The 26,056-nt window shown below is 38.3% G+C and overlaps 2 protein-coding genes across 4 annotated transcripts; one reads left to right on the top strand and one right to left on the bottom strand.

Annotated features, from left to right (window-relative positions):
* The first annotated feature begins 1,383 nt into the window (after positions 1–1,383).
* On the top strand, positions 1,384–12,284 carry LOC108440654 (oxygen-regulated protein 1). Of its 2 annotated transcripts, XM_017719651.1 has the most exons (5): positions 1,384–1,463; positions 2,188–2,868; positions 3,803–3,962; positions 4,568–6,805; positions 6,983–12,284. In XM_017719651.1, the coding sequence occupies exons 2-5, from the start codon at positions 2,203–2,205 to the stop codon at positions 11,164–11,166; spliced, it is 7,248 nt and encodes a 2,415-aa protein (XP_017575140.1). In that variant the 5' UTR covers positions 1,384–1,463; positions 2,188–2,202; the 3' UTR covers positions 11,167–12,284. The 2 variants fall into 2 exon arrangements, with proteins under 2 accessions (XP_017575140.1, XP_017575139.1); XM_017719650.1 differs by having other exon boundaries at positions 4,568–12,284.
* A 2,742-nt stretch (positions 12,285–15,026) lies between these two features.
* Positions 15,027–23,532, bottom strand: si:dkey-94e7.2 (uncharacterized protein LOC100141353 homolog). Of its 2 annotated transcripts, XM_017719671.1 has the most exons (7): positions 23,415–23,532; positions 21,622–21,737; positions 21,228–21,383; positions 19,998–20,102; positions 19,401–19,610; positions 16,524–16,716; positions 15,027–15,350 (listed from the first exon to the last, which is right to left on the bottom strand). In XM_017719671.1, the coding sequence occupies exons 1-7, from the start codon at positions 23,435–23,437 to the stop codon at positions 15,248–15,250; spliced, it is 906 nt and encodes a 301-aa protein (XP_017575160.1). In that variant the 5' UTR covers positions 23,438–23,532; the 3' UTR covers positions 15,027–15,247. The 2 variants fall into 2 exon arrangements, with proteins under 2 accessions (XP_017575160.1, XP_017575161.1); XM_017719672.1 differs by lacking the exon at positions 23,415–23,532 and having other exon boundaries at positions 21,228–21,396; positions 21,622–21,706.
* Positions 23,533–26,056: the final 2,524 nt, after the last annotated feature.

Below are 26,056 nucleotides of genomic sequence, written 5' to 3'. Positions count from 1 at the left end.
TTGTTGATTTTCTAAGTGAAAAAAGTTGCACATCATTTATGGGGAATAAACATTAAAAAAGACATTTTCTGCTAATTTTAGTGCACAACGGCTATTTATTTGCTAAGTTTAACATGTTGGAGGAAATTAAATATAATAAACGTGCCATCATTTTTGCACAGACCACATTGGTATGGAGGATCTTATTTTCACTTAGGAAACCAACAAATAAACAACATATAATTTGAACAGATCTACCAAGTGTTGTATACATTTGTATGTATGTATATATCTATTGATCTCTAAATGTTAAAAATAGTAACATATATAAACATCACGATGCCAGTAAAGCCTTTTGAAATAAACTAAGGTGAAACATGGACGACCATGACCTCTCTGTAAACTGTGCATGCCACCCCTTTAAACCACCTGCGGCGCTAATCTCCATCCCACGCTGGCGGTACTCTAAAGTGGAATCTCACTGGAGGCAGCATGGAGAGCCGTGGCTTTACTGGCACATCACAAATACACCATATTGCCTTTATGCTTTAGACGTATTATAGGATAAGGCCTTATTCTATACCACAGCACTTCATCAAGAGCACAAGACTCAAGAACACGTCAGAGACCCTCTCAGGTCACATCCTCAGTGCTACGTCACAGATCAGCATGTTTCAGGAGTAACATGAATCCTGCTGTAATGCAGTGAAATGTTAGTGTTCCAGTGTGAACCTCTGCCAGTAATGATATTCCTGCTGTTCTCCCACAGACTTCGTTAGTCTCCCACTGTGAGGCACATGCTTTCTCTACCGAGACTCTCTTATTGTCAGCTGCAGCATAAACCCTCACTACCTCTCCCCACTCTAATCCTGATTAGCACACTGCTCAAATCTGATTACATCTCTTCAAGAAACAAGAAAGACTCCCAGCCATCTGCCTACTGTCACACGCATTGGACAGGAGATTCTGTGTTCTCCATTTGATCTGAATGAAAATAAAAAGCCAAGGCATGCCGAAATATGAAGTATGTCTGTTCAGGGAATAGCATCTGGAAGACAATGATGTTTTTGGGCTGAAAATGTTGGCACGGTGAGATGTCAGTCGCTCCTGAATGAGTTGTGTTAACTAATTAATACTGCAGATGTCATAAGACTAAACTAATTTTGGAAAGTTTGAGGATCAAAATGGTTCAATCCTGTCTGAGAAGAGAAGCAATTTAGGTTAATATTTAAACAAATAACGTTTTAACTGTCTTATGGCTGGTCTTCAGTACTGGAATACCTTTAAATAGAAACTCTCCCACATTCCCAGCATATTACCTTGTTTAAAGTGCTGATTAACCATGAGCAAAGATTACGCAAATTAACTGTGATGTCAACCATCCAAAAATAGCCACGTGAGTGTCGTTGATAAGCTTTTCAGTAGCTGGACTACTGGCTCTCTACATCCACGTTAGGATCACTTTGCAGAAAATGTGAAATAAGGTAAGATACTGTACTTACAACTTCCTACTTTTACCCAATAACAGTGACAGTAAATACATGTAGAGCAAATATGAATGTTGTGCAGTCTAATGTATAAAGTAATGTACATGTAAGACCTAATGCAGACAGTAAGCTCTTGTACATTGAGTTTAGGCTCCTCCTTCCCTCCTGCTACATTGTTGAGATTTAAATTTATTACACTGACATTTAATTTATAAACATGAACTTGTCTTTATGACAGTATGTGATGTACAAATGAGCTTCTAAAACTAATTAGATGTGTTTATTCCATAATACCTGACAATTGAGTAGTTCAGTTTTTTCATAATTAACTGAGGAATGTGGGATTTAGTATTCTTAGTTGAGGTCAATTTTTGTGATTACATACACACTTAAAATGATCCTTTAAGGACTCTTCGGTAAAGGCAGTGGTTTTATATAGAACCGTGAACACTCCAAGAACCATTTCAATGCATCTCTATAATGGACAACATGATGTAAATGATACTTTTAAGAAACTTATATTTCATTGTTTTTGATACTAGAACCATTACTTATTGCTAGAATAGCACTAAAGAAGCTTGAGTTATGAACAAGAGTATGTTGATCACAGTATTCAGTTAAACATATTGCAATTGTATCTAGAATAGTGCCTAAAATGGGCATTTTTAGGAAAATAAACAAAGAATATTTCTCTTTTATAATCATTTTTCTTTTCTTACAGTGTTTCCACTTTACCATGAGTGCCCCTCCCCAAAATGACACACTACAGCCAGGTGTGTTCTCGGGGAGTGTGCATACGCCGGCCTCCAGACCACCAGCGTCCTCCAGAGAGCTCAGGGCCTCGAAGAGAGTTTGTTTTTACAAAAGCGGCGACCCTCAGTTCTCTGGGCATCGGATAGTCATCAACAGTCGCACCTTTAAGACTTTTGACGCTCTGCTGGATGCTCTGTCCAAGAAAGTGCCTCTACCGTTTGGTGTACGCACCATCACAACACCCAAAGGTACACACGCCGTCCAGAACTTAGATGACTTGCGGGATGGGGCCTCATATGTATGCTCGGACCAAAGGAGGGTCAAACCGTTCAACTTGGATAAGGTCAACCGGAGACAGGTGCCCTGGAACACCACCAGACCCACTAGCTCAGGGCGACAGGGACGCAGAGGGCTGATTCGGCAGCTAGTGAAGAACAATGATGTGGTCAGGACGACAAAAGTGATGAATAGCGCTGTTGCAGTGTGGACACCAAAAAGGCTGGTGGTTTTTAAAAACAGGGATCCCACCACTAAGCGCACAGTTGTTTTGCAAAGGAGAACTGCTCCAACTTTTGAGGCTCTGTTAGATTACCTTTCCCAAATATTACAGTTCCCAGTTGTGAAGTTATACACAGCTGATGGGAGAAGAGTAAGTATGGCTTTACTTACCTTGTCTAAACTGACTTATTTCTAGCATGTCTGCTCTTTCGAATCAATATCTTGTTACCATCTTCTTTTTGAAAATGTACGTTTTCAGTCTATTTATGTTGGAGATGTATATGTAGGGCGTGTCAGGCAGAGCAGTACCCAAAGAAATCTGTCTCAGATTTGCTACTATTTTACCATTTTGGATAAAAAGTAAAATGACTATATTTGTGTTGTAGATACTGCATCCCTTGGTTCTTGAGCAGGTTTCTCGACAATGCACCATTTAACATTAAACCACACTGAATGACTTTGTTTACATCTCAGAAGATTTAATTATACTGAATAATTGATGGAATTCCCCTTGAAATTGTGTTCGAAAACATCGGCAACAACTGTTGTTTTTATATTTAAGAAGCTAAACTGCCCATGTTTAGTTATATTCAAGGAATGCACAACTTTCTGAACATCACATGCAGTATTATTTTAATCTTGATAGTCAGATGCAGGTAAAACAAACCAATATAGAAATGCTTATTTTATCAGATATTCACTTAAAAATTATTAGGCTACATTATAAAGACAGTCCGTTACAATTTAAAGTTATAATATGTGCAGTTCCTTTGGATTCCTTGAAGTACACCGTGTCAAGAATCATTATGCCAGAGATTTAACCATGATGCTGTAATTCCCAACCACCAGCTGGGTGTAGGCACTATAATCACCCTTTCCCATATGGTTCTCAGGCAGGTGTTTACACAGGGTTTATGTGACTGGACAGAAACTGGCATTTAGCCACCAAAACATTTTTTCAGGAGCTCTGCATGGAGAATGTATAATGTAGAAACATGAGTCATGCTTCAAAACATTTTCTTTACAGGAATATTTAAGAGAATGTTCATTTTAAGAAAAATAAACACCTACACTTTGTTTTGTAGGTTGAAGGCCTACCTGCCCTGATCCTGTGCTCAGGGACAGTGGTAGCAGCTGGTAATGAACCCTTCAGACTGAGTGACTACAATTTTCAAGGATCGTCTCAACCCTCACAGTCAGCCATATCTGAATCTATAGGGCCAGCTAAGACACAGCCACTGCCAAGTAAGCTCAAAGTTATAAAATCCTAAACACTGCAAAAATAATATTTTGGCAAGTGAAAACATTTTAAACAAGGCTAAATATCTAATATTTCTGGCTTTGAGATTGTTGTTAGAATATTATAAGATGTTTCTTTTTTTTTATAGATGTTTGTTACTTATTGTAAGTAATTTTTTTTAAACAACAAATTAATCTAATTCACTATAGTTTCTTTGTTTAAGGATATAAGGTAGATACTTTTTGTTTGTTTTAAGAAATAATGCTTAAAGCAAAATAATCTGCCAATAGAATGAGACATTTTTGTTCAATAAAATAATTAAAACAAGTAAAACACTGTCTAGAAAAATTTTTTTACAATTATGTAAAATTCTTAAAGCACATATATCAGCTGACTTAAAGATATTTCACTGCCTGTATATAATTTTTAATTCATCACTTGGTTCGTAATATGCAGTTTTGAACTTCACTGTATTATGAAGGACTGTGTTTGCTAAACCTTTTTTCTTTATTCTTCTCCTCTTTTTTCATTTTGTCTCTTTACAAACTGCCTTTTTAAATAATGCCTGAAAATTTGGAAACAACTGCATGTTTTTTTAATCTACCTTAAGAAGATAAGAAAAAATCAGTTGGAAGTAGATCAAGGTCAAGAAATTTTTCCTTATCATCGGAAAGGTATTTTGTGGATCAGATCAATAAGTCACTGAATGGAAGTCTGTCAGAGGACAGTGGCCAGAAGAGAGGATTGGTGGACGCTGAGAACAGCCAACCACTGGAATCAGAGGAGATTGAGACAAGTGATTTCATTGCTGATATAGAGGAAAAGGATCACTTTATCATGCCTTCAGAGGATGACATTGAGAAGTCTTTTCGTGTGAATCAGGATGGCAGCATGACGGTGGAGATGAAGGTTCGTCTGACTTTAAAGCAAGAGGAGTTGATTCACTGGACCACCACGCTGAGTCGAACCTGTGCTAACAGCCAGCAGAGGGCAGTGTGCTCACAACCAGGCTACTCCCCATATAGTAATGACTACACTGCAAAACAAGCAAAGAGAGACAGCAGTGACTCTAAAGAAGACAATACACCCACTGAGAAATCAGTGGGATTAAACGAGGAGGGAGAGGACCACTGTGGAAGCGCCACCTCTGAAACCTTAGAAAAGCCAAAGCCAGCTTTCAGGAGGCTGCCCACTCCAGGACCTAGACGTGTCAGGAGAAAAGAGGCTTCAGTAGAGAATATAAAGAGGGTGTCACAAAGCAAATTGCAGGAGAGCACAGTAGGTGCATACACATACATGGAGCGGACAGCGGATGGAGAGCTAACAGAAGGGTACTGTGTGGTAAGTCATAGTAGCTCTAGCAGTACAAGACCTGTACCAAAACCCAGGAAGAACAGCTCTGGAGAGGCCAAACATAAAAAGACTCACTCCTCCGTCAGGTCTTCAAGGATGGCTGAGGTCCTTCAACTACAAAACAATGGGACAGAGATTACAGAGACTGTAATGTGTATTTATGAGTCACAGGGTACATATGAAAATTATTTTGCAAACACCCCGAATACTGCTGATAAAAAGCTTGAGCTCAAAACAAAGACTAAAGATCCCAGGAACCCTGACTCAACAGACTCAGGGCCCTGTTCTTCAAGCAATGATTGTGATGTTGATCTAACTAGACAATCCATAAGCTCTGACTCTCAGAATGCTAGAAAAAATGAATTGTTGTCCTTGTCATCTGGCCAATCAAGCACTTCACAAAAGATAAACAAAAATATCTCCTCTTGTAAAAAGAGTGAAAAGCAAGCTAGACCTGAATCCTCACACAAGGGACTGGAGGATCCTGAGGCATGCACTAAAGAAAACTCTGAAGGTAAAAGCATTGGTAATAGGAATACAAAAATGACCCCAAAATCAGTAAAATCAAGGGAAGGTACTACTTCTGACACCACTGTTTCTGACAAAAAGCAAAAGGGCAGTGTTCCTGATTCTTTAAAAAACTTAAGGAATAGTAAATCTCCAGAGTCACAGAGTCATACAGGGTCAGAAAAAAAGGCAGTTAGCTCAACAGAAAGTGACAAACACAGGCAGAAGACTAAAACAAAAAAGAAAGACAAAGGGGGTGCTTCTCAAAAAAGCCAAAATTTCAATTTTGGTGATAAAAAAGAATCATCTGAGATAAATCTAAATAATCCAACTCGGCAGAAATCATCTAAGAAGGTAAACACACGTGAGAGTAACCTTCCAAGGGACTTGTGTCAAAATGTGAGTGCATGTCAAACTGACACACTAAGATCTCCTGTTAAGAAAAAATTATTAGATGTTCTGCCGCCACCCCATTTCAAAATGCAAAAGCACAAGTCTATGAATGAGTGCAGAAAAAAATCTCCTAAAGAAAGCAGGGAGTTGAGTGAAAGCATTTCTATGCCAGTGCTCCAGTCATCTCCCTCCAATGTGCATCAGTACGTGGAAAACTGGCTGAAAAAAATTCAGCCTGAATCAGTGCCCTACATGGACGAAATGGACCCTCATGAGGCTGAAACAGAAGCTAGAGGAAAGTTTTGGATTAGAAGTGAACCAGAAAAAGATAGTATAGTGGAGGAATGTACTTCTCTTAAAGATACTACAACTGAGAGACTGATGTCTCGTCCACCTGTGCAGATCAGATGTGAAGGAGAACCTGTGGAGACGCAGAGGATAAAAAGCTTCTGTAAATCAATGCCCAGTGTGAGAATCTACCCTGCTGAGCAGGACAGTCGCATGAGAATGAATAAGTCTTCAGAGGCCTTGGTTCCCATACAGCCTGATGAACATGGTGAGACATCACAGACTACAAAAGTGAACACTAGATCAGGTATGAAGCCAATTTTGCAGCAGCTCTGTTTATCTATTCAATCTATCAGGAGGACCTCTAGCCATTCTCATTTAACATCCTTGGAGAAGGAGAAGTCTAGCAGCCTTCCAGACTTTTCATCTCAGGTTGCCTCTGTTTTTGGTTCCCCATCTAAAGCTCTTCTCTCCTTTCTGTCAGTGATGACTCTGAAAGATGGTGTCTCCAGCACTAGCAATGAAGACCCAGCCGTTAACTCTGGCAGCTATCCAGAGGCCCTGCAGGTAATGCAGTCCTTGGAAAAATTAGCCAGCGTCGAGGACGAAGAAGAGCTGAAGGCCAGCCTAGCAAGTCTCCAACGCTCAGCATCTCCTCAGTTAAATAAAAGCTGGAGAGATTTCCAAGAGAGAAATGATGTAGAATTAAGTCCACCTCTGTCACCAAGACAGTCAGAGCAAGAATTTGCTTTAGAGGTGGACTCAGAAGGAGAGGATCAGGTCAAGGAGCATCATTTTGGGATAAAAGAGTTAATGGATGAGCTTAATATGTCTGAGGATCTTCGCAGAGAGATTTCCTCTCTTGTTGATGGGGAGCCGACAAATACTGATACTGAAATACTGACTAACACAGCCACTGACGTTGCTTCTGGGAATGAGGATGCCACTGCCAAAGACAACTTCTTAGATCCAGAAGGAGGCTTTTCAGAGGTGAGAGGAAGCCATGATGACACCATTACAAGGGTTGAGAAAGCAACGCAGTCTGAAGTAACATGCAGAGAAGAACCCTGTCCTCCTGGTCCAGCAAATAAAGCCTTAGTTCGGGAAAAATGTGACATTGAAAATGTCCAAACTGTGGAAGAGGAGACAAGCCAAACAGATCTTCTAGACATGGGAGACAGTGTCCAAACAACTGATGAAAAGTACACTGAAAATACATCATGCCAAGTAGATGAGCCTGAGGTCCCAGATCACACCCAAAATAATCTTGACGAGAAGAAGGTACAAGACAGTATGTTTAACTCTGAACATGTAGAAACTGAGCATCGTTCTCACACATTAGAAATATACAGAGCAGACTTAGGAGATCAACATTCTGAGCTGAATGATGACCAAGACAGTGAGACAAAAGAAGACAACGAAGAAGATCATAGAAACATAGATTTAGGTGAACATATCGTAAATGCAGAGGTGGATGAAAAAGATACGTTTACAAATCAAGACCAATATGAATTAGATGAAAACCAAGAAGAACTCCAGAACAATGCTATTATCCAACAGGAAGATTTTAGTGTTAATGAGGAAGTTTATAAGTCAGAAGAAGAGGAACAGAATCATGATAAATTTAAAAGTCAGGATGCTGAATTCCAGCCCAAAGAACCAGACTTGAATTATGACTCTGAGTCCCATAACAGCTGTGATTCAGAGAAGCTGGCACCAGAATCACCTACCGATCGTAATATTTCAATTGAGGAAGATGCTAGATCAGAAGCATTACAATGTAGTGTAAACAATGCTGATTCAGACGGTAATAATGATAGCCTAATGGAAGAGCAAGATGATAATGAAAACAAAGATACAGTCTTTAAAGCCTCTGAATATGATGATCCAGCAGCTGAATCACACCATTTGTCAATATCAAATCAAGATATAAAACAGGCTGACAAAACTAAGACAGAGTCTTGTACATCCTCAGGATCTGAAAGTGAACATGAGCTCCAGACATTAGAACAGGAAGATATTATTGAGGAACAGATTTGTTCTGCTGAGGAGAATGTGGAAGAAGTAGGTGAGGATAAATGGAGTGATGCTTTAGATTCTGATGAGGACTTTGATGCAGAACCAAACTATCCTGCTATGTCAGATCAAAAAGGTGAACACTCTGACCGAAACGAATCAGGGTCTTGCAAATCTCAAGAATCTGAAGATGAACAAGAGCTCCAGATGTTAGAGGAGGAGAATGTTCCTGAAGAGGAAGACACAAAAACAGATGAGCATGAGGACAAACAGAGCAGTCCAACGGATGAGTCTGATGAAGACTTTGATGTAGAACTAGAACCAAATTGTCCTACCATATCAGATGATGATGGTGAAAACTCTGACCAAAACAAGTCAGGGTCTTGCAAATCCCAAGAATCTGAAGGTGAACATGAGCTCCAGACATTCAAGGAGAATAATATTACTGAGAGACAAAATAGTTATGCTAAAGAAGATGATGATGAAGCAGACAAACAGAGCAGTGCTTTAGATTCTGATGAGGACTTTGATGCAGAACTGAATTACCCTGCAATGTCGGATCAAAAAGGTGAACACTTTCACCAAGACAAGTTGGGGTTTTGCGAATTTCTGGAATCAGAAGCTGAACAGGAGCTCCAGATATTAGAAGAGGAGAATGTTACTGAAGAGGAAGACAAAAACACAGATGAGCATAAAGGCACACAAATCAGTGCTTTAGAGTCTGATGAGGACTTTGATGTGGAACCAGAACCAAATTGTCCTACAGTGTTAGATGAAGATGATGAACACTCTGATCAAAACAAGTCTTGCAAATCCCAAGAATCTGAAGCTGAACATGAGCTCCAGACATTCAAGGAGAATAATATTACTGAGAGACAAAATAGTTATGCTAAAGAAGATGATGATGAAGCAGACAAACAGAGCAGTGCTTTAGATCCTGATGAGGACTTTGATGCAGAACCAATCTATCCTGCAACATTAGATCAAGAGCCTGAAGACTCTGACCAAGACATGGCTCAATCTTGTAAATCCCAAGAATTAGATGAGGAAGAAACTGAAGAGAAAGATGAAGAAGTAGATGATCATGAGAACAAACAGAGTTATGTTTCAGATTCTGACGATGACTTTGATACAGAACCAGACTATCCTACAGTGTCAGATCAAGAGGATGAACTCCTCGACCAAGACAAGACAAAGTCTTGTAAATCCCAAGAATCAGAAGCTGAACATGAACGCCGGACCATGGAGCAGGACAAACAGACCAGCTCTGCTGAAGACAAAGATGATGAAGAAGACGAGCATGTGGACAAACAGAGCAAAGCTACAGATTCTGACAGGGATGTGAATATTCAATCTAACCGCTCTTACATGCCAGACCCTGAAATCAAGCACCCTGTGTGGAGAGACTCATGCAATAGTCAGGATACAGAAGCTTATATAGCCCAGTCAGAAGATACTGAGGGAGTGGAGGAAGTTGAAGGCTGTCTTTGTGTGCATCCTATGGAGATCTCCCAGGAGTTACTGGACTATGTCAATTTTGCTCTGTTATCCTCTGCTCTTACTTTCAAATATGACTCAAATGGCTGTCTCAGAATAGAGCCAGATAAATGTAAAATCAGAGAAACATCTTTAGTTGAGAGAAATGTAGACAGTCAGTATGTTCAGAGACGTCTTCCTAGCCCCAACACGTCTGACCTCTCCGATTACAGGCCTGAGACATCAGACAGCGGAGGAGATATTTCACAGGTCTCCACAGATCTTTTTACAGAGACCGGAGAGGAGGAGGTAGAAAGATTGTCCACTTACCAAGGCATCATGAAACCAAGCCCCAAGAATGGCAAGAGATGTGATAATGTACTGGATAATAGTTCAACAAAAACTAATTCAGGGGCAGACACAAAACATACAGCTAGCCCTAGTTTAAAAAGTATCAATAGCCTTGCCTCTTTTCATGATTCCATAGCTAATGGTACTATACAGGAGCCTGCCAAAAGCAACACCTTCGGTTCATTTAATGAGGATTCTGAGCCTGTACAACGTACTGTTTTCTATTCAGAAGCAGATTCCAGTGAAGGAATCCTGATAGATAAAGGCAGGTGGCTCCTAAAAGAAAATCACCTCATTCGCAAATCTCCTCCAGTCCCAATGGGGATGTATAAAAATGTGGACACCACATCAGCTGACACAGGTCAAGACAACACAAGTGAGGAAGCCCCCTACCCACCTTGTGGGACCCAGCCTTCCCCACTAGCTGTCATATCCTCTTCTGAGCTGGAGGAGATGGCAAAGCCCCCCACACCCAAGTGTACATACTTCAACATGCCTCACAGTAGTGACTCTGATCCCTTTCTGGATAACCAGAGCATCAACAGCAGCAAAGGAGGAGGTGACATTAGAAAATGCAGAGAGCTCAAAGTATCACCAATGGATGAGACCTCAAAAGCATGGGCAAAGAAAAATGGAAGTCTCCCCTCTTTTGCATCTGTAGAGTTCAAACTACCTGATGGGAAAGTCCATCCAGAGGGTGGCCTGGCATCTGGTGTTGTGGAGAAGACTGCAAGGTCCCAAAGCATAAGTAGCAGGGCAGCTCAAGAAGAGGAGTCAGTAGAGGATCTGAATCTCAGATGTGGACGGCACTGCCCAATACTGTAAATTAGTGCTCACCAGCCCCCCTTCACCTACTTACCTAACATGAATGCGTCTTATGCAGCCAATCAAGGAAATAAATTGGCTGGAAGGTAGATCACTGGAACCAGGATTAGTGATCACTGCTTTAGAGTATAAAAGGGTATACAAACTAATGCATTAACTGTTAAACTGAAATATTTGTAAACAACTTTGCTTAACATTAGGGAACATAGCTCTTTTATGGTTTCAAAAGAGTTACCTTTCCCACTTTGGTGCCTGCTTCAAATGGTCCTTGGATTATAGTAGTAAAACAGTTAAATTTGCTATGCTATGTTGAGCTTAACTTGGTTTTAATTGGCATGTAGTCTTTTTGTATCAAGTATGAAGTTTATTGCACAACAGATCTGACTTACTTGAAGATATGAACATTCCAAAGTGGTATTTATCTACCTGTAGATATATTTAGCATATAAACCTTCCAGCAACAATTTACAGATGAAAAAAAAAATGTTTAAAGTTGCAGGCTCCAGCACCCCCCAACCCAGAAGGAGAAGCGGCTTAGAAGATGTGTGTGTGTTTAAAGTTGCTTATTTTATCTACAGGTTTAAGTACAATTTCCATTGTAAGGTGAGTATATTGCACAGACACAAGAAGTGAAGGCGCTCATTGGGCCAGGAAAATGCCTTTCTTTTCTACAGTGGTCAGATGCAGGTTACTCTGGGTTGTAATACTGTGACATGCTGTAGCCACATGACCATCAGTGAAGTAATCTGTGACATCTGTGAGAAAGATAAAGTAAAAAATATTTTGCGTGCAGTAATGGGATGCCCATAATGGCCCAAACCCATTTCATTCTCTGTATTTAAACATATTTAAGTTTGTCTTTTTTAAAATACCAACATGGCAACCTCGAAAAATATTTGGCATTTGTATGTTATGGCTTCCAGGGTGCAAATAACCTTCAAACAAATCTTCCCTTTGAATAGTGTAAGATACCACATTCAAATTACAGTGGCTTTATCATGAGCCTGCTGAAGGTCTGTTTCTTGTCAAGTGCTTGAAAATGCTTTTTGAAGATCTATTATGTCTATTATATAATATTATTATATTTCTTCTATTATGAAGAAATATAAATGATGAACTCATTTATATTTTAAAATATAGGTCCATAATATATGTAGAAGAAATCCATTCATTGTCAATAATCACTCATTAAAGGACCTTACAAGCAATAGGAATACACTGAAAACATCTGTGTAGCTTTCTAAGATGACTTGATGACATGCTATTAGAAATGACTGGAGGTCATTCTGACATCTTTGTGCCATTGTTTGCGCTCAGGAATCTTTCATTTCCACAAAGCAATCAAGTAGTTAAGAACATGATATATGTAAAACAATATGTAAAACAAACCTAGATACAAATAAATGCTGTGTAATAGCTGCAAGTTACTACCTGTTTGCTATTTTTGTTACTCATACAGATGTAATATTTTAGTGTCTACAGTTAATGTTGTTTAACTGAAATAACACAGTTTTTCAGCTTAGATCACCATTTTACCCTCATGGAGTGAAGTACCATGTCTGGGCAAATGGTATACCCTAAAATCATTTTTATATGAAGGGACCAGTACAGGCAACCACGTGCTGGTGCCTAGTGTTAAGACTACATACAGCGGCAGCTTTCGCCAAATGCAGCACAGTTCCTGTATTGTTATGAAATGAATAAAAACCTCAAGCTGCTTAATTTGTAAGTGATGTGATTTTTGTAAAGGCTCCACATTTTAATTGTACTTGACACATCATTCTTAAGTAATGGAATTTATAAGGCAAAGGCTTAGTTAAGACCATCATATGTCAATTAGATATATTTCTACTTGAGTTACACACACAAAGTACAAAAATGCAGTTTCAAGTACAAAATTACAGGTAATATTTTACCAGTGGTATTTTTACTTTTACATATGTGTATATGTGGACCCATTTACATCGGATAATGTGTATGAAAATGATTACTTACGTTCAAGGGCAATAAATTCTTCAGTATAACTGATACATGGTGTTCACAACCAGGCCTCTGTCCATTACTTCATAATTGTGACATGAATGCAACAATTATCTGTCACTTCAGTTTTAGGTTTAAGACATGAAGTTAATGTCATTTACTTTGAAGTACCTATATATGTCAAATAATATGTTCAAACTAAGTGATAGCACAATTTTTCACAACATCACTGAAGAAATACACTAAGGAACGAGCCCACAAATAGCAGATCTAGCCCACGCATCTAGCTGAAAAAATACATGATGCAATGGTGAAATGAAACTGGAAGAAACACTGGATGAATTGGAGTGGATGTGAAAGAAACTTTAGGCAAAAGAGATATATCAGTCAAAAGTTGACTGATATCCTTATGAAAACAGGTTAACCTCTTCTATCAGGCTTTGTGCATCTCTAAACCAGTTTTACAGGAATTAGCAGACTGAGGTTCTGTCAGAATATGTTAGCCTTCTTTGATTTTGCCTGATCTGTAGGCCTAAGCCTCACTGGATTCAACACTTCATATGTCTTATATTTCTGAAAATCGTATGATGTGCTTTAAGAAATGATGCAATAAAACAAAAGTAGCTATACTGTAGAGAAACTTCACAAAGTTTCAGCCACTAGCGTTTGCAGAGACAAGAGCTGAAAACTTCAAAGATCTACACACATATTGGTCTGAAAATTGGAATCAATGTTTGCTATAAAATGTTGCAGACACAAATAAAACAGATGTAACATCATGGTGGGACTAATGGTTTTCCAAGAATGCGTTGGAAGCTGTAAAACAAATGATGTTGACTGTATATGTTCGTAAGTCATTCCAAGGAAATTGCAGCTGTTTTCATCTGGACATATTATAATGATTAGACATTGTTGAGTTACTAAGTATTTATTAAATATAGTACTGTGCAAAAGTCTGAGTGATTCATTTTTCAGACTGAATAAAAAGCAGAAAACATTTGACACAGAAGATGGTTGTGTATACAAATTTTCATTGTGTATTGTGTCCACCATTTGTCTTTTTTATAGCTTCCATTCTTTTCAGGAGACTTGCTTTTAGTTTTTTTTTTTTTAAAGAAGCAGGGAAGCAAACCTCCATTCCCAATTTCCAGTTGTCATGATTGGCCCCTCCCAGACCTGTCCATGTGTGCATGTTTTGGTCTAGTCCACCTGTTTTCTTTGTTTTGGTTTTTAGTCCTGCCCCCTTGTTTAGTGACTCCCGCCCCTGATTGTTCCCACCTGTTTTCCGCCTGTCCCTCGTTATCCTTGTTCGTATTTAAGCCCTGTGTTTGCTGGTCTTTGTTTGATATGTTTGATTGTATGTTTGTATGTTCTGTTGGAAGTATTTGGGTTTGTGTTTCATGAGTGTATTTCGACATGTCTGTCCCTAATTCGATCTGTGTTGGCTTTATGAACCTGGACTGTTATGACCACGACCCTGGATTTGCCCTCAATAAAAGTCGCTTATCTCAGCACATGCATCTGCCTCATTGCTCCCCGTTACACCAGTTCGAATTATAAATTTAGACTCGTCAGTCCATAAAACCTCTCTCTACATCTCACATGTCCAGTTTCAGTGCAAATATTCATCTTAATCTCCATAACAGCTTCTTGACAGCGGCACATACTTTCAGATCCATTGTGTGAACAAATTAAATAGCTAAAGAGTTAATATTGTACTTTCTGGTGAAAAATGAATAACTTATGGCTGTTTTGGCTGCAAATACGAAAAGGTGGTCTCTAACTTTTGCACAGTGCTATACACAGATAGTACCAGCCTATAGTCTCGTTAGATAAGCACTTGAGTAAAATCCATGATATTAGAAGTCAGGCATAAGAAACGTTGCATTTATTAGTGCATTATAAAAGCATTCATATTTATAAACAAGATACAGTTGGCACAACTGAACAATTGCAGGATACTATAGTAGTTCAGTCCCATAATTAAAATAAAATGTTTAGAAATCAATCAAATGAGCTTGAGAAACAACTACAAAGTTTGCGAAACTCAGGCTACCCTATATTAGACTGGTAATTAAATCTATATCTAAATGTTCTGCATTCAATCCCAGGTAATCCCGAGCATCTGGCAACTGAGCTCCCACAACTTCTGTGCCATTTCATCATCTCTAGCAGCTCTGGTGCAGCTAGAAGGTCCACAGTTACTATAATGAATAAAGAGGAAATGATTAGAAACATACTAATGATTACGAGTTATACCAACGAGATTTAGAAAAACATCTGGATACAGTTAGCCATTATGTGTGGATTTAAAGTGGTTATTCCAGTATTCCAAATGCAGTTGATTTGTCAAGACAGGTTTGGTGTGTGAAGTCTGATTCTGTAGTTTTGCACTGGAGCTTTGAAGGTGAGATTCTTGTTGGTTTAGCTATAAAGTGTTCATTTTACAAGCAGTAGTATGTCATACAGTATCAGAAACCACAAAAGGTGTTTCTGACATTACTTAACAACTTGACATAGCTTGGGGAGAGGGTTTGATGATTTAGACATGCTAATTAATGACGTAAAGATAAATAAGGCAGAGAAATTGTAAGGAGGAGAATTGCCACTCAGTAATATGACTAGACGGGCTTAAATTGAATGGGTTAATATGGAGCATTTGAGCCGAATCTTAGTTTAAACTAAGTTTCTTTTAATGCTTTTTGAGTTGCTCCACTCGCCAACCAATCAGCACTCAGTAGCTGTAATGCTAACCAAACTGCACACAGTAGCAGTTATACCATCCAATCAGCACGCAGTAGTAGTAATGCCAACCAGTCAGCACTCAGTAGCTGTAATGCTAACCAAACAGCACTCAGTAGTAGTTCTGCTGACCAATCAATAGCTGTAATGCTAACCAATCAGCATTCAGTAGCAGTTATGCCAACCAGTTAATGCTAGTGTACTACAGCCCAAAACTGTAGAAAAATGGAAACATACAGGTGAGTTTGCTTTGCTTTTTTAGTGAAATACATCCTTCTGCTTTCTAAAGTTAAAGGAAGGTCCTGGACAAGTGGTTAGAAAATTTTAACTTTCTTTTCAAGCTGCTTAGCTTCTTTCACCCCTATTCATTTAAGACTCACTCGCAGATGCCCTCTGGTGTTTTGCAGTCACGTGTTTGATATAATAGGAGAAATAAGAAGTGGCTGGGCTGCCCTTAAATTGCTCTGGTAAAGGCTTCTATTAGTTACATTAGTATTGGACCTGCAGTGCAAAACTAAAAAAGCAAACTTCAGACACCAAACATGTCTTGGCTCATTGACTACATTTGGGATAAGGGGGAAATTTGGTCAATGGCATTTGTAAGTAAACCATTCCTGTAATGAAGATACTAGCACCTGTAATATCCGCCGCTCTCTGACTGCAGCGTCGGCTCCACAGCACAATACACTGAAGTCTGAGCTCCTTGTACTGTGGTCTTCGTGAAAGGCCTGACCACTTTCCACAAGAAGAGGAGTCCCAGGTTCATGTGTCTCTTCAGTTCAGTGCGAACGATTCCTGGGTGGACAGCGTATACTGTCACACCCGTGTCTATAAATACACAGAAGAACACTATGGTAGTTCAAGTTCGAGTTCACGTTTGAATTATTATGATGCCCAGACGGCAATACTTTACAGCAGAAAACATTTATACAGTAATTACAGTAAACAGAAATTATATTACTACAGTAATTTCTACAGTAATTACAGTAAGCAATAATTAGACAATACAACACAGTCCACACAGAGAGACCCATTATGCATTAAGTAATCCAGTAGCTGATGGAACAAAAGTATGTTTGTATCTATTTGTCTTCATTATGGGCATTTGATAGCAAGTTTCACATGGGAGAAAAAGAGTATAGTTTATCTAAAAGATCTAAAAGAACAACCTGAGCTTTACACGTAGCTTGTCTCTCACAAAGTTCCAACACGTGCTTCTGCCTTACTTCTGTTATCTTATTAGCTAGATCAGTAACATGATTGAAACTCTTTTTGTATCTTATGTTCAGATTATAAAATCAGCAGGTTATTGAACAATGTAGGACAGATTCAACAAACTAACATGTTTTCATGTTAAAACCTTTAATTGGTGCAGAATCCTTACATTAACTTTAAAAGCTTTTAAAAATTCTTTAGGGAAGCAAAAAGGTTCTTTTATGGCATCGCACCAAAGAACCCTTTAGGCCCTGTAAGTCTGCCTATTACTGTGTCACTGACATACTGATTGACTGACTGACTGTCTGATAAACATTATTGAATTGCTCATGCACAAGCATTGCCCAAGATGAGCACATGGCACTATATCCTAGAGGTCTGTGCAGCAATGTTTTTTCTATCCCATTCCCACCCGCTCCCACAAGATTTCATCCTGCTCCTAAATGCTCCCGCAGAAAATCTGAATCATTTGTCAGGCTCTCACATGAACCACACTCCAAAATGTTGTGGTCCCACAGGTCAAGCGGAAACCCAGCGGAAGTGCAGACCTCTCCTGTACACCACTAGATGTCACCCTCAATGTAAAACATCCATCCATCCATCCATTTTCTAAGCCGCTTACCATATAACAGCAGAGTTGCCAGTAAGCACTGTGTATTCATGCTAAATATTTTACAGTGTTTTACTGTATATGAAATTTACAACAGTTAACATACTAAATAAATCACATTATTTACTAAAAATTATTTATTGTAAACACCTTTTCTGTCAGCAAAATTACTATAAACTGTGTTGTCTGGTTTGTTAGTGTAAAACAATGCGCCGCTCTAAATACCCAGTCTTTTACAGTATGTCCCTGTAAAATACCAAACCAGTATTTTACTGTAAAATAAATACTGTATACATTAGTTAAAACATATCATGGGACTTACAATAATAATGACCTAAAATGACTTGCAATTTAAGTTTGATTTTAAGCTGTGTCTAACCAGTTTGGAGCTTTCCTGTATCTTGCTGTATAGATTAGTTTAGCCTTGTTTAGCACATATTTAGCTTTCCTCAACAGTTCCAGTCACCAAGCACTAGCACAAGAACAAAACGTGTGCCAGAACGTGGAATAATATTAAGAGAACATCCTGTTTTTCTTCATACTTTCACTCTCTAGAGACAATGTACATTTTGCTTGACTCTACATGATTCTGGGTAACTAGGCATTTGTATTCTATCTCTTTGTAAAGAGCTCGCCAAGATAACGCCGGCTAACTCCGGAGCTACAATGCTAACTCTATTAGCATGTAGGCTAGCAGCTATAGAGCAAATAGTTTTTGCTTGTATTTTTCACTCTCAAGAGAAAAATGTATGTTTTTCTTATCATTAAACACGATTCTAAGTAAATGTGGGCATTTGCATGTGTGCACTTTAGAGTCTGACAGACGTGTTATTATGCTAATAACAGTGTATAGTTATAATGTAGACCTAGCTGGACAGCTGGCTAAATTTGCCCTCATGAATTAATGAATGGTGTAGCAGAAGATACAGCAGGATAAAATTATGAAATGTATTATCAAAAGAAACCATGGAGAACACAGATTTATCCGCTACTGCTCCTTTTCCAGCGCTATATGATGATTTCATAGCATAGTGTCTCCAACACCAGTGCTATCATAATAAGAGCTCTGTATAGTTGGACTGTTCAAATAAGGTAACTGCATTTACTTGAACAATTACTGAATGTGTTTATGTATGTAATTATTATTATTATTGTTTATGGTGATTTGAAGATGCTGAAGTCAAGCTAGCTAATAATATTGGCAAATATTATTATTATCTAGCTTTACAAAGTGGTAATTCTAAAAATAGTGATTGACAATTAATAAAAGATGGTATCCTGTATCCTATCCTATATCCTGTGTCATAGACATTTATGTGATGAATGCCGTGCAGCTAATGGCGGTGCAGTAAAAACAGGCTTTGGAGGTTAGGGATCCAGCCTTGTGACCGGAAGGTCGCCGGTTCGAGCCCCAGAGCCAACAGCACATGACTGAGGTGTCCTTGAGCAAGACACCTAACCCCCAACTGCTCCCCGGGCGCTGCGGATTGGGCTGCCCACCGCTCCAGGCAAGTGTGCTCACTACCCCTAGTGTGTGTGTGCTCACTAGAGTGTATGTGGTGTTTCACTTCAGAGATGGGTTAAATGCGGAGGTGAAAATTTCCCCGTTTTGGGACTAATAGTCTTGTGGAGAAAGCATGTGATGATTTCAGTATTAAGAGCATCATTAGACAATGTTGTTGCTTACCTGCAAGTCTTTTGGCCAGGGAGCGAGTGCAGAGGATGTTGGCCAGTTTACTCTGCCCATACACCCTCCTGCTGTGGTAACTCCTCTCACTGTTGATGTCATCCAGCTTTATGGTGCCCCAGCTATGGGCCATGGAGGAGAGGGTGATGATCCTGGACGGAGCAGACTTCTTCAGCAGATCAATCAGCAGGAAGGTGAGCAAGAAGTGACCTAATATGTAGTCAGGGTTGGCACTATCAGACACAAATCAAGGTCCCATTATATATTTAACTAAGTATACAGACTCACTCCTGTTATTCAGCACTAGATTGCCCAATAAGAGCGACACTCAAGAGTGCCGCCTCTGACCAACCTTCATACGTCTCAAATTAAACCGAATGATTAATAACTTTATAATACATCGTATTAGTTCTAATCATTTAAAGATTGTACCGATAGTCACTGATTACCACTGATTCAGCTGTATCATTTATACTGAAATTAATTTGCCTCAGTAGAACAATGTACCATGTTAGACCATAAAGCAAGCACATTTATTTGTGGATAATGGTTAAGAGATGTCTGCCTTAGGAAAAGAAGAAAAAAAAACACTTTTACCCAAATGATTGACTCCAAACTGCATCTCAAAGCCATCCACAGTCTTAGTATAGGGGCACATCATGATCCCAGCGTTATTAATGAGAATATGTAGTTCTTTCTCTTCTGAATACAAAAAAAGGTCATTATTTTTGTCATATGTATCATAAAACACATTATGTACTAATAATGTGTTACAATCTCTGTAAAGTGTTGCAAGACCAAAGACTACATCATCTAAACTGAATAACATTCTAAATGTGCACGCGTGTAATATATAATGTAATATAATATAATCATTTAATATTTAAAAAGTAGTTGCCAGTAAATGTATTAAATGGTTCTAATATGACAGCCCAGGACAAATGATCAGGAAAATAGAAAGCTGTATTAAAAATGTAAGAAATGTTAGATGTATTCAAAGCAATGAACTGAAAATGTAATATTATACTATAATATAATTATAAAAATAATAAAATGAACATCCAGTATGCCTTGCATTTCAAAAGTGGTGAAATAAAGCAGACAACCTGACAAGAAATGATTATAAATAGAAAGTTACAAAATATTATTTGGCCTATAATAATTTCCTTTTGTTTCAAAAATACTTGAAATCTACTTTGTTCAAGATATTACTGCTTAGAAAATACGGATCCACACCTCTAAACTATTCCAAACTGAACAGAAGCCTTGAAAACCTGAAAACCTGTGAAGTGTAGTATGTACAGTCATATGCAAAAGTTTGGGCGCCCCAGTGAGATTCCATGTTTTGTTGATTTTTGTTTTTGTTGAAGTTACACATCCTCTACAGAGAGCCCACTTCTGCACATTTTAATGCATAATTACTGAAATGAATAGATTAAAGAAAAATAAAACAGTTTGGCACATTTTATATTTTGTGTTCCGTTTTTTCCAAGGTGTTAAACTCAGCAAATAAATAGAAATTTAGCACAAAAATGGGCAGACAGTGGTATATTTCATTTTGTCCTCTGTAAAGGATGTTTACATTATTTTCCCTTAAACAATCAAGAAGACATGAATTTTAACCAAGTGGTAAGCAAACCTTTGCATATGATCACCATTTGAGAATTCAACCAATTAAACTGGAAATTCTACTGGAAAAATCACATACAGCAAAATATATACTGCTATTCATAATAATAGTAATGCATCTTATTTCTATCACACTTTCCAAAAGATGCTTACTTTAAAATGAAAAACTGTGAGACATTATTTGGAGTCTGCACTTGCCTCTGTTGACTAGCTCAGCAAATTCTCTGATTGATTTGGTGTCAGCCAGATCCAGTTTCCTGATGACGATGTTCTGGTTGCCAGACTCCTCAGTGATTTCTTTCTGGGCTGCTTCAGCTTTAGAGATGTCTCTGCACGCCATGATGATCCTGGCCCCTATGAGACAGCACTACAAACCCTGACTAGCCATCATGTAACAGTCATTGTTAAGCAACCTGTGTTAACATATAAAGACCTTCTTCCCTCTGCATGTCTTGCTTAGATGACTTTTGATTACTGTGCAGTAAACAGACAATACGGCATCATATACGTACTTTATTTGCATTGTAAACACTTTCGCAGGCCAGTACACAGTGAATGAATGAGTGCTGCTCATAAATGAATGAACGCTTACCTCTTTTCGCTAAGTCTCTGGTGGTTTCTTTGCCAATTCCAGTATTGGCACCTGTAATAATGACGGTTTTGCCATCAAGCCTTACATCGGAAGACCACTCACCAAAGAGGAAAGCCCTGATGAGAGATAAATGAGTGATGATGAAATTGCAGGTTGACAAGTTTTTGGGTGTCCGAGTTATGGACTAAATTAGAAGTGTCATGATCAGTCGATGAACTCAATTACTCAATTAAAATGCACATGCTTAATAAATAAGCAGTGATTAGTTAGCAGTTTGAAAACTGATAATGGATATTTTAAAATTTTCTGCTATGTGGCACAGGACCTGGTGGTCACAGCAACTTATTATTATTTTTTTTAAAACTTTTATCTATTTTTAAAATTTTTTAATGTTTGACTATATTTATATTCATAGTCTTTTTAAGGCTTTTTTGGTTTGACCTTTTTTTTAAAGCTCTGAGTACTCAATTATTGTCAAAATGGTGGGTAGATTGCTTGGTTATTAACATAATCAATAGTGACAGGCCTACACTAAATCCAAGCTAGTAACGTCCTATTGAACTATTGAACTATAGTAACTATTGAAAGCCATTGGTGCTTCAGTGGGTGCGCTAGTGTCATCTAATGTAATAGAATATGGCAAATCTCACACATTTCACATGTCTGATCCATTCGTAACATTCAAAGTAGGTCAGTGATCTCTGTTGGCAATACTGTCACATTCAGAGTAGGGATGCACCAATATGGTAATTATGGGCTGACATCTGATATTCTTCACATACGTGTCTGCTGATGCTGATGCATAAACATTTATATCATGTAGGAATTGGGCCTACATGTACCTGGATTAGCATTACATATAAACACAAATCTTATTTCTATAAGGTTAAAGATGCAGTAATATCAATGAAGTCCAATGCAGCACAGTAGTTCAGCCCTGCGTAAACGTTCTTCAGATGTGCAACAATATCGCTTTGAAATATCATTTAACTCTAAATACTGCTGTGTGGCTGTATGGCTCTGCTCTATGGTGAAGAAGAAGTTGTATATGGATTTTTGAAGAAGCTTTTAATGCACCAAAAAATGCTCTGTTATTGTTACTTTCTCAAGAAAAAATACTGGAGAATGATTTTTGGTACTATATAGAACCCTTTGTGCTGAGAATTTATATGCATTGTACAACAGGCTGCACCTTTAAACTCACAACATTTTAGTTTCTCACTCTCATAACTCTAAAATCATTTGACCGATGTTTTTTTCTTAAAAAAAAAATTAGTAAAAAATATAAAAGATACCAATATGATTGTACAATCACAATTTAGACAAGAAAAATGTGAAGTTAGACCTCTGGGATAAGAAGTCCCACCAAAGTGCCTTTTGACCATATTGCTACAAATATGTTATTTCATTTGATTTTCATCATGAAGGCACAAAGTTGTTCATTGGATTTTCACTGACTAGTTAGCATCATGTTAGCTATAGTAATCGTAAAAAAATGGCAAGATTCATGCAAGATTTAGCAGGCGTGCTTCTGACCCCCAGCAGTGGGGTGGTGAAGCAAGATGCCCCCTTTACAATATTTTCCTTTATATGCTATAAAAACAAAACTGTCTGCTATACCTGCTATTTCCCCTAACTGTGTGCAGGTTTATGCTTCATCATCCTGTTCTTGCAAAACTCAGGCACAGATCAGATCTGGTTTAGCTTTACAGCAAATGATCATTGTTCTTAAGGGGGGCGTTTCCCCCTATTTTCCCCTACATAGGAGAAAGAGTATTTCCATATAAGTTTACCTGAGAGTGTAAATGTTGGCCATGTTCCTCTCACCACAGAATAATCCACAGCTTTTCACAACATGGCTTTTCCCATTGTGCAATGGTCAATCTGTCGATAGAAAATGCTTATGAAGTCTCCAGCATCAGCTGCTATGTGTCGGGCTGGATTAGTGATCGACTAATCCACTGCTAATCGGCGAGGGAGGGTACAAACCACCGGCCCACAGTTCATTAAGCTAGTGTGCCTTCTGGAAACGGCCTGCGTGCCCGCGCATTCAATGAGGTCAAATAAACAGGATATTCAATAGATCCTTCTAACAGCTTCACCCTCCATCCGTATGGGAAGCAGATTGCATGTAAAATTCAAATGCAGGCCTACAGTGGCCCCAGAAGTATTTAGATGTTCTAAAGGGGACCGACGTGTTTCATATGGTTATTGTGTTTCTGCAGACTTCTGCAGGTTTGCATCCATGATGTCTTTGTACACTTCAGAGTTCATGATCCCATCAATGCACAGAAGCTCATCGACACCACTGTAAGAGCCTCTCTGACTTAGAGGTTTCCACCTCTGTGCTTTGCAGTACTCAGTGTAGCTGGATTCAGTCTACCATCAGGATGATCTTGTGCTAGAACTTTTACTCTGAAACAAATATCATTTCTTAAATAATTTATAAAGAAACCTAAATAACCTAAAGTTCTGATTAAATGGTTAAAATGCCTGACTGCTTCTATGGGCCAATGTACAGTAGCAGTCAATAATTTGGCAACACCAAACAACATCAATGTGCATAGCAGCATCAAGGTTAATGTTTAATACCTAGAAAAGTAAAACAAATCTGAAAGATATAATTCATTTTACATGTTTTAGGCCACTTCACAATCCTACAGATGTTATTTCATAGCTGTACAATTTTCACCATTACCACTTTAAAGGTGAAAAAATCGTAGAGAAAGGAAAACATCTGTGACTAGGTGTGTTCAAACTTTTGACTGGCACTGTATATAAATTGACTGGTACTGTGGATAAATGAAAATAAATTGCATTCTTTGGAAGGAAAGAGAGCTCCACAACCACAACCAATATTTTGTCATTACAGAAGTCCTTGTTTTGAAATATAATTAAAGAATTGAGTGAATTGATTCGTTGCAGTTGATTCAGATTCAGAAACAGACTAGACTAGAATAGAAGAGCCTTCTGAAAGTGAGGATCAGGCTGATGGTGAGTCCGCAAAAGACTATCTGAGAAAGATATTTTAGAACTTTCTATCACTTAATTTCTCAAATACACATTGCTTGTTATATTTGACTGGTTTTACAAATCAGGAGCTTAACATACCCTCTTTTAAAAGATGGTTCTTCAGATCGATGGAGAATGTGTTGTATATGGTTCTATATAGAACTTTTTTTTAAAATGGCACCAAAAGGGATTCTTGTATTTTTACAAGCTTGATATTGTAATAATTGAAGAACACATTTAGGTGCTGTATGGAACTATATGTAACACATTCTCCATCAATCTGAAGAACCATTTCACTGTCCATGGAATCATTTAAGCAAGCAGATGTTTCTATATAGAGCAGAACTATTCCCTTTACTAAAGAACCCATGAAGAAACATGTTTTTTAAGAGTTTACAATAAAACAGGCACATCCTAAAAGCGGTTCTTTAAAGGGTTCTTCAGTAACTCCAGTGGTTGTAGATGGAGCCATAACAACTTAAAAAAAACATTTGAATGATGGAGAAGCTGTTGTATGTGGTTCTTTGCAGAAGCTTTAAAGCACCAAAAGGGGCATATTCTTATTAAAAGAAGTCAGAGGACCTGTTTTGATACTATATAGAACCCATTTTGCTAAGAATGTATGTATTGTGCATGTGGCCAACCCCTTAAACTCTAAACACTTTAGTGTCTCACTCTCATAACTATATAACTTACACATTTAACAGCAATTATCTAAAACATCATGAAAACCACCAAATTATTAGTCTTCATTATTCCTTTTTTTATACTCATTATTTTCATATTTTAAGATGAATAACAAGAGTAGGCCTAGGGTTGAGGGGGTTAAGGGAAAGTATAATGCCATAATCATATAGTCATGTGACCCTCACTGCCTCCAACAAAGCTCCTTTTATTCTTAGTACTGAAGGTCTGAAAGGTTTCCCTTTGTGTTGAATTCAGATACTCAAGCCAAATTCAGCTTTGTGCTCTCTTCAAAGATCATTTCTTGTCTTAGCCATTAAGTTATGCTAGGTGGAGACATGCTTTTTACTCAGAAAATCACCAGAAGCTGATCTGATTGTACATGGCTGTTTGTTCAATTCGATCCAAGTGGCAATTAATGAAAGATAGATCAGTGTTTTAAGGCCACTGAGCCTTTGGTAGCTGAGTTAATAGGTGCTACCAGTTTATGAAAGTACATTGACTTGTCCGCTTGGGTGTAAACTGTTCAGTTGATATTTATTTGTGCCTCCACCTAGTGGTCAAACTTTGCACTTAAACAAGGCCTACCACTACACTGATGATCTTTCATTCTTGCCACCCTCTGGTGCTGCAGTACTACAAACGAATACTATGGACTCCAACTCCCAAAATCTGCCTGGAGATCATGTTTACATTTACAGCATTTATCTTATCCAGAGCGACTTACAATTTGATCATT

This window comes from Pygocentrus nattereri, chromosome 2 (genome assembly GCF_015220715.1).
Source record: "Pygocentrus nattereri isolate fPygNat1 chromosome 2, fPygNat1.pri, whole genome shotgun sequence".
NCBI classification, from domain to species: domain Eukaryota; kingdom Metazoa; phylum Chordata; class Actinopteri; order Characiformes; family Serrasalmidae; genus Pygocentrus; species Pygocentrus nattereri.
This window is presented reverse-complemented; position numbering and strand designations above follow the sequence as displayed.